The 14153-nt window shown below is 41.2% G+C and overlaps 1 protein-coding gene across 2 annotated transcripts in view; it reads left to right on the top strand.

Moving 5' to 3' along the window:
- The window catches only part of SPOCK1 (sparc/osteonectin, cwcv and kazal-like domains proteoglycan (testican) 1), an 867883-nt gene that overhangs the window by 830756 nt on the left and 22974 nt on the right, over positions 1–14153 (top strand). For both annotated transcript variants that reach the window (XM_006899493.1, XM_006899494.1), the window contains one exon: positions 10507–10623. In XM_006899493.1, coding sequence (XP_006899555.1) covers positions 10507–10623 — 117 coding nt within the window. The remainder of the gene's footprint in view (positions 1–10506; positions 10624–14153) is intronic.

Raw genomic sequence — 14153 nt, 5'->3', positions numbered from 1 at the left:
CTAGCACTTTCTAATAGCTACTTCCTAATAGCTACTTCCTAAGCTATCTAACTGCCCCATAACAAATACTTATTAAGTAGATCAGTCTTCTCCTTGACTCACATAACCACACCATCACCAACAACACCAAAAATTATAACCATTAAAAACAAAAACAACAAACCATTGAGTCAATGAGTTAAAGAAAAAAAAAAAACACAAGCAAGCCAGCTCATGTCTATCAAGATTTTTAATGGCTCATTTTTCAGAAGTAAAAGTACATTCCAAGACGTTTCTTCTGAGGTGCTACTGGCTTGGCTTGAAACACCAACCGTTCAGTTCACACGTGCTAGCACTGCCCAGCAGCCTCGTAACTCCATATAACCTGTCATAGCTTGGCTGTACTGCAATATTGGCAACGTTGCACCTTCTTCCTTCCCAACAGCTGGGTTGCTCATGTTGTACTCTAGGCTCTGTATGGACCCTCTCTACATTCAAATCTTGTCCAGTCTAAGTCCACTTAAAGCTCCACGCTGGGGACAAGGGTTGGGCAGCGTACCTAGATAGAAAATAAAATTCTTTTCCAGGGTGACAGACCATCCGTGGTTGTATGTGGCTTACTTTCTCTTGCTGATTGTATTTTCATATTTTCCAAACACACACACACACACACACACACACACACAAAATCTACTGGGAGAACACCAAATTACCTGGGCCCTCTCTGCGCAATCACTGTGCTTTCTTGAGAGAAAGAGCTGTCTGTTTTTACATTTTGCAGTAATGTGCACAGACACTACATTTTAATAAAGGCCCAGTGGTTGCACATGTGACACATGCTTCTGGAGGCAGGACAGAAACACAGGACTGTACACAGTCCTTCTGAAGGACCTCTACTCTCACACCAAAGTGAATGAAGAGCATCCTATGCTGCCTGTCTCCATCCCATAAAGTTCAGTGAGCTACCTAGTCTGCCTCAGTGGAGGAACTTCCTCTACATGGAAGGGCCTCGTCTTTCAATTTTTTTCAACCTCATCTATGAAGCTCTGGTGGCCTAATGGGAAGAAGCTGTGTTCTAATCCCAAAAGCTCAAAACCACCAGCTTCTCCATAGGAGAATGATGGGCAAGCTCTTCCCATGTGATTCACCACCTCTGAACAACAACTGTATGGACCAAACATATCCATTACGGAGTCCCTGAATTTTAAAAAAACAGTTACCATGATAGGCTGATAACTGCAGGGCTTGGAGTTCCAGTCCCCCCACAGACATCTCAGAAGTAAAGGTTGGCAATACCCTTCCCAAAAAATCAGACAGGGGAAACTTTGTGGAGCACAATTCTACTCTTAACACAGATAAGGTCACCAGGAGTCAAATCAGTGTAATGGCAGCATCAGTTATTGTTAATTGCAAGCCTGATTTATCCAAGGAGCAGTCCAGTATGCACACTGTGTAACATAAGAAATAGTGTGAGGATGGTACAGGGCCAGGGAGTTCATTGTTCTATTGTACACAGTGTCATGCTGATGCACAACCTGGAATTCCCATCCTTTCTCTCACCTTTTATACCCATTTGGCTTTGATAGTTTGTAACCATGCATTCTTTCAGTACTTTTATGTTGAAAATATGCTACATCTCAGACCTCATGGCAGGTGCTAGGAATACAGGCATGTGGGGTTCAGCCCAGTTGTTCATCCCTGAGTCTGTAAACTTGGGGAAAAGGACGACACACATTGTAACCTGCATTTTTAGCACTTCTGCAGATCCATTTCTAAACTAAGTGAGAAGAAATGTTCATCTTTATATTTTAAAGTACCTCCTCAGCTTAATAAAAAGCATGCTAATAAAATTTTAGCATGTTATGCAGACAGAATATGAAGAAGGAACAAAAATTGATGGAATCTGTGCTAGCCACAGTAGCTGTGAGCTGTTTTACTGGCATTGTCTTATTCCATGTAGCGATGCTATGAGCTAAGCTTTATTATGCCATTTTGCAGACAGAATTTAAGCTGACAAAAGATGGTGTGAGGGTTATTATTTATACTGAAAGGAACTTGATGGGAATGGGAGTGGGATGGATTGGTGAGAAGGAATGTCAGAAACAAGTGTTTCTTCAGACAGAATAGTATAGAATTAAATGGTGGTGATAGATGTATGATCTTGTAACTTAACTTGTTGCTGTCAAGTCAATTCTGACTTGTACCCTTTGCCCATATAGGACAGAAACACAAGGGTTATAAAGCTACTTCATTCTTCCATGAAGCAGCTGGTGGGTTTGAACTGCTTACTTTTAGATTAGAAGCTCCTGGCTCAATCACGGCACTGCCAGGGCTCCTTTGCAAAACCTGTTGCTTGTTGTGTGCATGAACTGATGCATAGCTGATCCTCCAGCAGGTTTTCAGAGGCAGTAAATCACATGGGAGGAGATTGTCCATAAATAATGCCGCTGAACTGCACGCTTGAAATGGCAAATGTTTGCTATATATTTTATCACAATAAAGAAAAACCCTTTAAAAAAATACTAAAGTCAAAGTGGAGGGTGAGAGAGAATAAAACCAAAAAGGAGAGGAGTAAAGAAGACTTGACGTCACTCACTCAGTTAAGAAGGTAATGTAGGGGCTGAGATAATGCCTAAAGAGAGAGTTTTCCTGAGGGAACTAAACTCTCTCAGTAGAGCCCTGTCTTCTCCCCGAGGAGCCCAATGCTGATGGCCTGAGCACCTTGCTTCTCTCCCAGGAGGTGTGGAGAGGCCTCCACATACCTCTCTCTACGTATGTCCACGCAGAGTGCCAGATGGCAAGTGGGTATGGCTTTATGATTTTTCTCCCTCATAAATTCCTTTGCTGCAAGCGGTGAGAAGATTAATACTCGATTTATAGTTTTCTCACTGATAGGGATAGGTACTTTTAAAATGCAAGCATTTTTCTCCCATTGCTAACCTGCCCTATTGTAGCTGAAATACCAAATCTGAACAAATAGCTTTCTGCAGGCTGTCATCTTTGACTATTATTTCCCTCTGGATATATCAAGCTCCAGGCATACTGCCTGACTTTTTCTTTACAAGGACCTCTTTGGTGAGGACCCCAGTGAGCAAATTAGGCCCACTAGTTAAGTGCTTCCCATTTCCATTGTAAAAAGCTCTGATGAGTAGTCTGTAATGTGTAGAAATGCTAACCTAAAGGTCACACACCTTCAGTAGTTCAAATCCACCAACCACTTGGGAGAAATAGTCATTCTTCTGTTTGATTTACAGCCTTGGAAACACGCAATGGAGAGTCACTGTAAGTTGCAATTGACTCAGTGACAGTGAGTTTGCTTTTTAGTTTATTTCTATTGTAAGGAGACCTGGTGGCACAGTGGTTAAGCCCTCAAGTATTGATAAAAAGGTCAGTGGTTTAATCTTACCAGCCTCTCTCTGTCATAAAGATGTGATAGTGTTTCTAGAAAGGTTTACATCCTTCAGAACCCTATAAAACCGTTCTTCTCTGTCCTCCAAGGTCAATATAAATAGGAAATAAACTTGACTACGATGAGTATTTCCATTGTGAAAGCTTGATAATGAGTAAGGGAGTGGAAAAATATGGAATGTACTTTGCTTTACTAGAAGAAGGAATGGATCTATCTTAGGTGAAGTACAGCCAGAAAGATTCTTGGGAGCAAACATGGTGAGACTTCGTCTCATGTACATTGGGTATGTTATCAGAAGGGACCAGTCCCTTGAGAAAGACATCACATTTAGTAAAGGGGAAGGTCAGCAAAAAAGGGGAAAATCTGTAGCTAGATGCACTGACATCGTGCTGAACAATGAAGCATGGTTGCACTATGAGGATAGCACAGAGCCATGTGATATTTCATTCTGTATGTACTGTTGGTCAAAACCAGGCCAAGTGCTGACATTGGAACTGATCATTGACTATTCATGTGCAAGTTCAAATTGAGGCTGAGGAAAATGAAAGAAAATCTATGAGAACCAAAATATGATCTTGAGTGTATCCTACCTGAATTTAAAAGTCATCTTACATAAAATATAATGTATATGAATGATTGTATAAAGGATATAGTACATGTACAAATTCAGAGTCTCTTCTGACATCCATCTTGATCTTTTCTTGCTCCTTTGTCTATGTGATGACCTTTTGTATTCTTCATGGATGATTTTTTTTTAATCCTCCCACAGCTCATCATCTATCTGGTCTTTATTACTGTTCAAGGTCTCAAACCTGTTCTTGAGATTGTTCTTTAATTCAGGTGGGATAGACTCAGGGTCCAATTTTGGTTCTTGTGTATTGTCTTAATTTTCTATAGCTTCAGTTGGAACTTGCACAGCAGTAGTTGATGGTCAATTCCACAGTTCTTTCCAGAGAATCAATCTGATTCCTTTCTGTCCTTTAGCTGAGATCCATGTGTGTAGTCATCATTTGTGCTTTTTATGAAAGTTATTGCAATGAAAAAAATAATTGTACAAAATCCTGTCATTTGATCTCCAGCCTTATTTCCATCACAAGTCCATATTTTCCAACTACTGATCCTTCTTTCTTATTCCTAACTTTTGTATTCCAGTCTCCCATTATTATTAATGAATCTTGATTGCATGTTCAGCCACAAAACCAAAGCAACGGGAAGAAAGAAAAAGGAAACTATTATAATGAAAGTTGTAAAGAGCTAAGTCAGAAAACCAAAAGGGATAAAATCGCTCAACATTTATCAAGCTGAAGGAACTGAAAAACCAAGTCAAGCTCGAGATGCAGTACTTAAAGATGCTATGGACAGACTATTGAATGATCCGAGAAGCATCAAAAAAGGGGTGGGGGAAGAAGATGGAAGGAGTACAGAGAGTCACTGTACCAGAAAGAGTTGACTGACACAGAAGAATTACATGAAACAACACAGGATCAAGAGGCAATGGTGATGCAGGAGGAAGTTCAAACTGCCTTGAAGAAATTGGCAAAAAAATAAGGCCCCAGTAATTAATGGAATACCAATTGACATATTTCAACAAACTGATGCTGGATGTGCCTACCAGGTTGGGCCAAGAAATCTGGAGTACAGCTTCCTGGCCAGTTGACTGAAAGAGACCCATATTTATTCTCATTCCAAAAAAATATGATCCAACAAAGTGTGGAAATAATCAAACAGTATCACTAATGTCACACACAAGCAAAATCATGCTGAAGATTATCCAAAAATGACTGCTACAGTACATTTACAGAGAACTACCAGAAATACAAGGTGGGTTTAGAAGAATCTGTGGCACTAGGGACATCAATACCAATGTCTTATGGATCTTGGCTCAAAGCAGAGAATACCAAAAGAAAGTCTATTATGCTTTATTGACTGTGCAAACGCATTTTGACTGTGTGGATCCCAATAAGTTGTGAGAAGAATGGGAATTCCAGAGCACTTCATTGTTCTAATGCAAAATTTATGCTTGTATCAGGAAGCAGTCTTCAGAACAAAGTAAAGAAGCACTACATGATTCAAAATCAAGAAAGGAGTGTCCTTTCTCCACGCCTTTTCATTCTATACATGCAATATATCATTTAGAAGGCTGAGCTCTGTGAGGAGGAATGTCATCAGGACTGGAGGAAGACTCATCAACAACATGTATTATTAAGATGACACAGCCTTGCTTGCTGAAATTGAGTGGGACTTGAAGCTTTTGCTACAGAAGATCAAGGGCTTCAGTCTTCAATATGGGTTGAAGCTCAGAATCAAGAAGACAAAGATTCTCATCACTGGACAAATTGACAACATTATGATAGATGGAAAACTGATTGGGGTTGTTAATAATTATATCTTGCTTGGATCCACAATCAACTCTTGGCACCAGCAGTCAGGAAATCAAAAGACAAATTGCACTGGGAAAAGCTGCTGTCAGGGACTTCTTCGGAGTGCTGAATGGTAACAATGTCAATTTAGAGACCAAAGTGTGCCTGATCAAGGCCATGATCTTCATAATTACATGCTATGCATCAGAGAGCTGGACAATGTCTGTGAGTTGTGGTGTTGGAGAGGAGTATTGCACACACTATGCACTGCCAAGAGAACACACATATTTGTCCTAGAGAGTATGAAACCATGGCTCCTTGGAGGCAAGGATTTGGCAATTCCATTGTCTCACACACTTTGAGCATGCTGTTAGAAGAGGCTGTTCCTTGAAGAGAGTTTCATAGTATTTGGGAAGGTGGAGTGTCAGTAAAAGAGAAAACCTCAACCAGGTGAATTGACACAGTGACTACCGCAGAATGCTTGAGCGTGTCAGAGATTGTGAATATGGCACACTATAGGACAGTGCTTAGACCTGTTTTTCATAAGCTTGCTATGAGTTGTGCTCAACTTTTTGGCACCCAGTGACTTGAAACTGACTCAATGGCACCTAACAACAAAATTTCACATTTCAGATATGGGATCATTTTTCACCCATATGTGTGGCTCCCTGGTTTTAGACCTCTTACAGAGTTATAGACATTGTCTTTCAAGATTACTTGGCCAGATTCTATCAGCTATCCAAAAGCTGTTTACTTTGGGAAGCCCATGAGAAATTATTCATCATTCTTCTAAAGATAAAGATTGCCTACGCATCTGTCAGAGTTTAGTTAAATATGAGTAATTTATTTTGCAGTGTGAGATGGGGATTCATTTCTTTTGCAAGTTGACTTTGCAATTTTCTCTGCTCAAAGAACATTCAGAATAGATGATATGCATGGCAATAATAAAAAATAGATGCTATTAATTTTTCATTATCAAATGTAAGATTGACTATAAAGCAGTGCTTTGTCCCATCCCCCTCACAAAAAAAGGCCATAGTTTCTTCTTAAACTTGTGAAGTCTTTCAGAAGAGCCAGAAGTGTGACCCTGAATCCCTTCAAAGGCCCTTGGTCAGGGCCAGTCTTTGTGTGTTATTAGTTGAATATGTGAAATAATTTGTTATACAGCTTACACTTGGGGTGCCTCTTGGGAATAGGACTTTCTTCATAATGTTTCTTCATATAGTGTAGGGTGTTCCTTAAGCCATTTACTTTTGAAATATTAAAAGGCATATTAGTCACAGAGAAGGAAGCGCATATGCCACATGAAGATCACTGAAGAACCAAGGCACAGAAGCTAAAAAACACCAGGTCCTTCCCCCGGAGCCAGCAATGAGACAGAAATCCTTCCGTTAGAGCCAGCACCCTACATTCGGACTTGCAGCCTCCCACCTGTCTGAAAATAAATTTATGTTCATTAAAGCTTGTAGTTTTGTTTTAGCGGCACTGAGAAACTAAGATAGCATGTTAGTGGGGACTGCTTCTGAGACCTTCAGTATCAACTATTTTCCCTTTTGTCAATTTTTGTCAATGGGCAGTGCTTACCTTGAGATACTTTTTTGTGGCTGGAGAGGACCGAGGTGGAATGAGTGGGGTAATGTGGGTCTTGCTTTAATGACTTTTCATTCTTTAGCCCTTTTTCGAAGGTATTGGGGAAGGAGTGACACACAACCTTGGATATTAGGATAGCTTTATGAAGAACCTCCACAAAGTTGGATCCTCAAATGACAGCTAACCTCACCCAGTGCTGGCCAATAGAATGTTCTACTATGATGAATACATTCTGACATACAGATATATCTCCTATCTAATATGAAACTTACTAGTCAGATATGACTGTTACGCACTTGGAATGTGGTTAATATGACATAGGAATTGAACTTTCAATTTTGTTTCATTCTTATTAAATTTAACTGGTTACTGGTGGCCAATAATAATATTTATTGAACAGTGTAAGTATCAATTTTCACCTGTTTTCTATCTAACCATACCCAGTTTTGTTTAGACTTATTAGTGTTATGATTTTTATGTGATTTGCTAAAAAAGAAAAAAATTCTAGACTTGTAGAGGACAGTTATAATTACGGTAATGTAATGAAAATCATGGCTGGCACATACTGAGCACTTAGTAACTATCATGCACTTAGGTAAAGGAGCTCTAATGGCCTAGTTGGTAAAGATTATACTGCCAAGGCAGGTGGTTCAAATCCTCCAGATGTTGTGAGGGATAATCTCCTCCACTGTGATTTGCAACTTCTATAAACCCAGTGGAGGGTCAGCTATGGGTTCATTCCAACTTGATGATATATTACAACATGAACATGGCATTTAGTTCACACTCTCTGATTTACACTGTAAATCTGTATTTGCAGATGTGGAAAATGAGACTTTGAGAGGTTAAGTGTCTTGTTTGCACTCACTCAGGAAGTCAGAGGTAAAACTAGATTCAATCTCCAAGGGGTATGACTCCAGAACTGACTGACTTCGTTGTTTGTGAAGTCATTTCTTAAATCAATTTCCTGGCTTATGTTTTAAAATTCAGCCATGCCTTGGTTATGAAAATGAGGGTCATTCATAATCCAAGTATAATAAGTGGATGTACATCCACTGGGTGCTTTGCAGAGTTGACGGGGTCTGTATGAAGGGAGTAGCCGTATGTGAAGCTCTTGATCCCTGATGTGAGGGCTTCCAGTGGAGAATCGAGGTGTTTGCCGAGCTGCTCATAGAGGGCAGATTTGGAACACTAATCTGTGCCTCCTCAGACAAGACAATCAGAGCTCCTCTTAATAGTGTAGGATTTTCTCATGGCTTCATAGCCCCTTGCAGCTTTGATATTTGGGAACTGTCATAATTGTGGGATTTACTTTTTTGTCCCTGTTCTGACTGCTCAGATCTCACTCAAACTTATCTCCCTTCAGACTTTAAAAGCCTGCAAATCCATTGGTGAGTTTTTTTTGCCTCTTGGTCCACACGAGATCTTTGGGCTTTTGGCCAGGATCTTCAGGCTCCAGAGTTAGCATAAACCATGAAGAGAAAAGCCACTGGGAATTGCAGCTAAAGGCTGTAGTTTTTCCTCCTTTGAGGTTTCTTCCCCTCAAGTCTTTTTAAACTCAGTATTCCAAGAGGTCTTCAAATAGTGTGACCCTTCTTGCCTACTACCTCTCATCCATCTATCTGACCATCTATCCATCAGCTCTTTGGAATTTCTTGTTCTCAGCAGGACTATTTGGCTGCTCCATTTACTCTGCCATACCCTAAATGATGGGCTGGAGTGGTTATGGCTAGGTCTCTTCTGTGGAGGAAGAATTTGTCTTCCTATAATAGGAATCTTCTTTTCTCGCCACTGGACCAATTGGCAGCGTCAGGATGGATGCCGAAGAGATTGAGATTGTTCACAGCTTCAGTCTGCTCGGCTCCACAGTCAACCCTCTTGGCACCAGCAGTCAGGAAATCAAAAAGTGTATCGCGATGGGAAAGTCTGCTGTTAGGGACCTCTCTAAGGTACTCAGGAGCAACAGTGTCTCTATGGAGACTAAGGTGCGCCTGATACAGGCCATGGTATTTGCAATCGCTTGTTATGCATCAGAGAGTTGGACAATGACTAGGGAGGACAGAAGGAGAGTGGATGCTTTTGAGCTGTGGTGCTGGAGAAGGGTATTGAATGTACCATGGACTGCCAGGAAAACAAACAGATTCATCTTGGAGAGGATTAAACCAAGCTACTCCTTGGAGGCAAGGATTCTGGGGCTTCGTCTGACATACTTTGGACATGTTGCCAGGAGGGACGGGTCCTTGGAGAGGGACATCATGCTTGGGAGGGTGGAGGGACAGCGCAGGAGGGGAAGACCCTCTATGAGATGGACTGATTCGGTGACTGGGGTAATCGGGATGGGTGTGTCAGAGGCAGTGCGGTTGGCGCAGGATAGAGCAGGGTTTAGGGCTGTTGTGCATAGGGTCGCTATGAGTTGGAAACGACTCGACGGCACATAACAACAACAACAACATAATAGGAAAGGAAAAAAATGAATCTGCAAGTAGAAAGGCCAGGAAAATAGGCCAAATTCACAAATCTGTATCTTGGGGAAAAATAAAATTGAGAATATGGTGTTCTAGGCAGCCTATCCCTAAGACCATTAACTGTTCATTCCTGGTGTTAATCTTTTGGCCTGAGTTTATTAGGAAATATGATCCCTGGAGCAACTGTAGTAGCAAAGTTTTGTCCAGTTGTGACCATCTTTAGAACATGCTGCCAAACTGTGAGGCCACTACAACTTGTGTTAGTGAAAGAAATCCTGGTGGCACAATGCTTAAGTGCTTGGTTGCCATTCAAACCCACCAGCTGTTCTGCAGGAAGAGGATGGAGCAATCTGCTTTGTAAACATGTTGACCAGAATCAGCTCCATCGCACACAATGAGTTTTATCTGGTTTAGCAAGAAGGATCTGGGAGGATGAGGCCCAACTGTGAGACTCTTAGAACAAGCTTTAGTAGCCAGAAGGCAGTTCAATTGTAAGCTCTGAATAATGCCTCTTGTTTGGGGACTCAAACCTCTCTGTTATGCTACTTACCTTTCATAGCAGCATCTTTTGGGGGGTGTTTTCAGAGTGAGAGATGATAGTGAAGGTGCAAAGGGGAGTTTGTTTTGAGCAAGGCTATGCTCATGAGGGCACAATATGGGCAGGGGCAGAGGTTCATTGTTTCTTGCATTTCCTTTTCTCCAGCCTGCACAGACAAGGAGCTGAGGAATCTGGCGTCCCGGCTGAAAGACTGGTTTGGAGCCCTTCATGAAGATGCAAACCGGGTCATCAAGCCCACCAGCTCTGACACCACACAAGGCAGTAAGGCCGCTTTAACGTTGCTAACTTATTTCCTTTTAAATCCCACTTTTTCATTAAGTATACACATTAATTGTAAAATAGAGTCCAGTTTTGTAATGCCTTTGCTGTTATATGTCATCAAGTTGGAGCTGACTCGCAGCTGACCCTTAAGGGGTTTTCAGAGGTGGTGAAGCGCATGGGATGAGATTGCCCACCCTCATCCTTCAGAGCAGATGGTATAGTCCAACTGTATACCCACAGGCCGGCAACACAACTCCTTACCACGAAGCCAGTGCCTGAAAATCAAGAACATTTTAAAATGTCTGATTGTAAAAATAATCCATGTTTTTATTATAGACAATTTGAAGAACACTAAATATATGGGTGTGGTGACCATTCTAACCTCTCCAGTTAGAATGAGTTGTTGTAGCCAACAGGGTAAGGACCTGCATTGCCAACCCAAAAGCAGGTGGTTCAAATCTATCAGCTGCCCCGTAGTAGAAAGATGGGCAATCTCTTAACAGCTTCTGAAAACCCAATGTAGGATAAGCTATGAGTGGGTTCCAATGTAGGATCAGTTATGAGTTTATCATTGATTCCAACTCAGTTGCAATGAGAGGGAACCCCTCTAAATTAACAATGACATAAACATACTGTGACATACATTTCTGGTCTTTTTCCTCTGACTTTAGGACAAAATATAGGGGTGTGTATGCATGTTTGTCAATAATTTCCACACTCTCTTGGGTCCCCTTTTTTTGGAATAGGAATAAATGTGGATCTCTTCCAGTCAGTTGGTCAAGTAGTCATCCTCCAAATTTCTTGGCACAACTTAGTGACCACATAAAAGACAGCATCTGTTTATTGAAATACATCAGTTTGTATTCCATCAATTCCTTAGGCTTTATTTTTTTTGCAAGTTCTTCAGAGCAGCCTGAACTTCCTCCTTCATCACCATTGCCTCTTGAATATATATTGTTTCTTGAAATTCTTTTGTGTCAGTCAATTCTTTTTGGTATACACTCCTTCCATCTCCTTTTTGTTAAAAAAATATTGATATTTTAAGTTTATAAAGAACTTGAATTTCTATTCATTCATTGTTGCACATATTACTCCCTGCCCCCTTCCTCTTCAGTTTGCTTTTTTCTTTGAAAAAAAAAAAGTTACTCATTGTTATACAGTCTCCCTCCTCCCCCAGACCACTTTCCTATGCAGCTCTTATTCTGGACTCTTGTCATACCGACAATACCTAATCATATATTCCTTTTTATACAGCTCTCTCCCTCATCTGTTTCAATGCCATGTACATTATTCATCCCCTCTTTCCTTAGTTTCCCCCCAAACCCCATGTCAGTCTTGTTTTATACAATTTCATTACACAATATTTGTCTTTCTGTGGCTGAGATATTTCACTCAGCATAATGTAATCCATTTTCTTTTAATGCTTCCTGAACCGTCCAATATTCTGCCCATAGCATCCTTAAGCATTGCAACTCATGGCTTTAACCGACCCATAGCTGACCATCCAGTGGGTTTTCAGAGGCTTCAAACTGCATGCCTCTGCTTTGGCAGCACAATTCCTTACCACTAAGCCACCAGAGCTTATATTTCTCCATTCTTTAACTCAAAGATAGAAACACAATGTGGAAGAAGGAAAGTGTGAAACACAATGTATACACATTTTGTATTCAAACCAATATAAAATTTAAGAAATTGTTGTTGTTATTGTTATGTGCCGTGGAGTCACTTGCGACTCATAGCGACCCTATTTACAACAGCCTTAAACTCTGCTCTGTCCTGTACCAGTCGCACTGTCTGTGACATTCCCATCCCAATTACCTCAGTCACTGACTCAATCCACCTCATAGAGGGCCTTCCCCTTCTGCGCTGTCCCTCCACCCTCCCAAGCATGATGTCCCTCTCCAAGGACCAGTCTCTCCTTATAACATGTCCAAAGTATGTTAGACGGAGCCTCAGAATCCTTGCCTCCAAGGAGCCACCCAGTTTAACCCTTTCCAGGATGTATCTGTTTGTTTTCCTAGCAGTCCATGGTACTCTCAATACTCTTCTCCAGCACCACAGCTCAAAGGCACCAATTCTCCTTCTATCCTCCTTGGTCATTGTCCAACTCTCTGATACTTAACTAGTGATAGCAAAGACCATGGCCTGTATCAAATGTCTAGAGAGACACCATTGCTTTTCAGTACTTTGGAGAGGTCCCTAACAGCCACCTTTCCCATGGCAATACACCTTTTAATTACCTGGCTACTGGTGCCAAGAGTGTTGACTGTGGAGCCAAGCAAACTAAAGCTGTGAGCAATCTCAATCTCTTCACCATCCATCCTGATGCTGCCAGTTGTCCCAGTAGTGAGAATCTTTTGTCTTCTTGACATTGAGCCTCAGTCCATATTGGAGGCTGCAGTCCTTGACCCTCTTCAGTAATGGCTTCAGGTCCTCCTCAGTTTCAGCAAGCAGGGTTGTGTCATCTGCATAACGCAGATTGTTGATAGATCTTCCACCAATCTTGACCCCACATTTCTCCTCATAGAGCCCAGCCTCCCGGATAATCTGTTCTGCATACAGGTTGAAAAGGTATGGAGATAGGATGTATCCCTGGCGTAAGAAATTAAGAGAAAATAAGTATACTTTCCATACTGCTTCCAACCATCACAAAGTGGATTACTGAAGACCACAATTGTTTTAAGATACATGTGGTTTTGCCACAGTTCTTTAGATGTAGTTAAAAATATAAAAAAGACATTTTTTTCATCCTGGAGGCTTCTTGATTTAACGTGAACCCCTCGTCTATATTTTGGTGACTGCGTGACACGGCAGGAATCTGTAAAATGGGCGTGCGTCTTCTAGTTGAGGGTGGGGTGGAAAGTATGTTTTATTGTAATTCGGAGGAACATTCTTCTAAGTGGTACGGCACTCTTCTGTCAATTTGCTGTACTGATGTAATCTGTGCTTGCTGTGATGCTGAAACCTGTGCCATAGGGGTGTCAAATGCCCTAATGGCTGCCCATTGTGGATGGTATTTGGTGGACCTCCTATTTTAAGACAGGTGTGGAAGCAGGAGTGGCATCCACTTCCTAAATCACATGCCTTTGGAAACTCTATCACCTTGGAGAAATGATTATAGTTACAGAAAGGCTTCAGGACTATTATTCATAGGGTCGCTTTGAAGTGTACTTGACTTAACAGCAATTTAACAACACCAACATATAAAGTATGTTTTTACCCATTCCTGACCCCTGCACATTAAGGAGTGCTGGTGGCATACTACTAAATGTGATTCTGCCAACCCAAAGGTGCATGGCTTTATTTTAATCCACCAGATACTATGAGGAAAAGAAATGATCTGTCTCCTCCCATGCCATTATACCTCTGAAAATCTACTGGATGATCAACTGTGAATTGGTTCCGACTTGATGCTGCACAACAATAATAATAATGCTATTAGATGGAACATCTATAATGCTATTAGATGGAACAAGCTATCAGATCATGGGTTGGACAATGGAAGATATTTTCTGAAGGGACTTGGCAGA

This window comes from Elephantulus edwardii, unplaced genomic scaffold, assembly GCF_000299155.1.
Source record: "Elephantulus edwardii isolate Elephantulus edwardi_28Jun2011 unplaced genomic scaffold, EleEdw1.0 scaffold00259, whole genome shotgun sequence".
NCBI classification, from domain to species: Eukaryota; Metazoa; Chordata; class Mammalia; order Macroscelidea; family Macroscelididae; genus Elephantulus; species Elephantulus edwardii.
The sequence above is the reverse complement of the archived record's forward strand: the minus strand, read 5'-3'. Positions and strand labels throughout refer to the sequence as shown.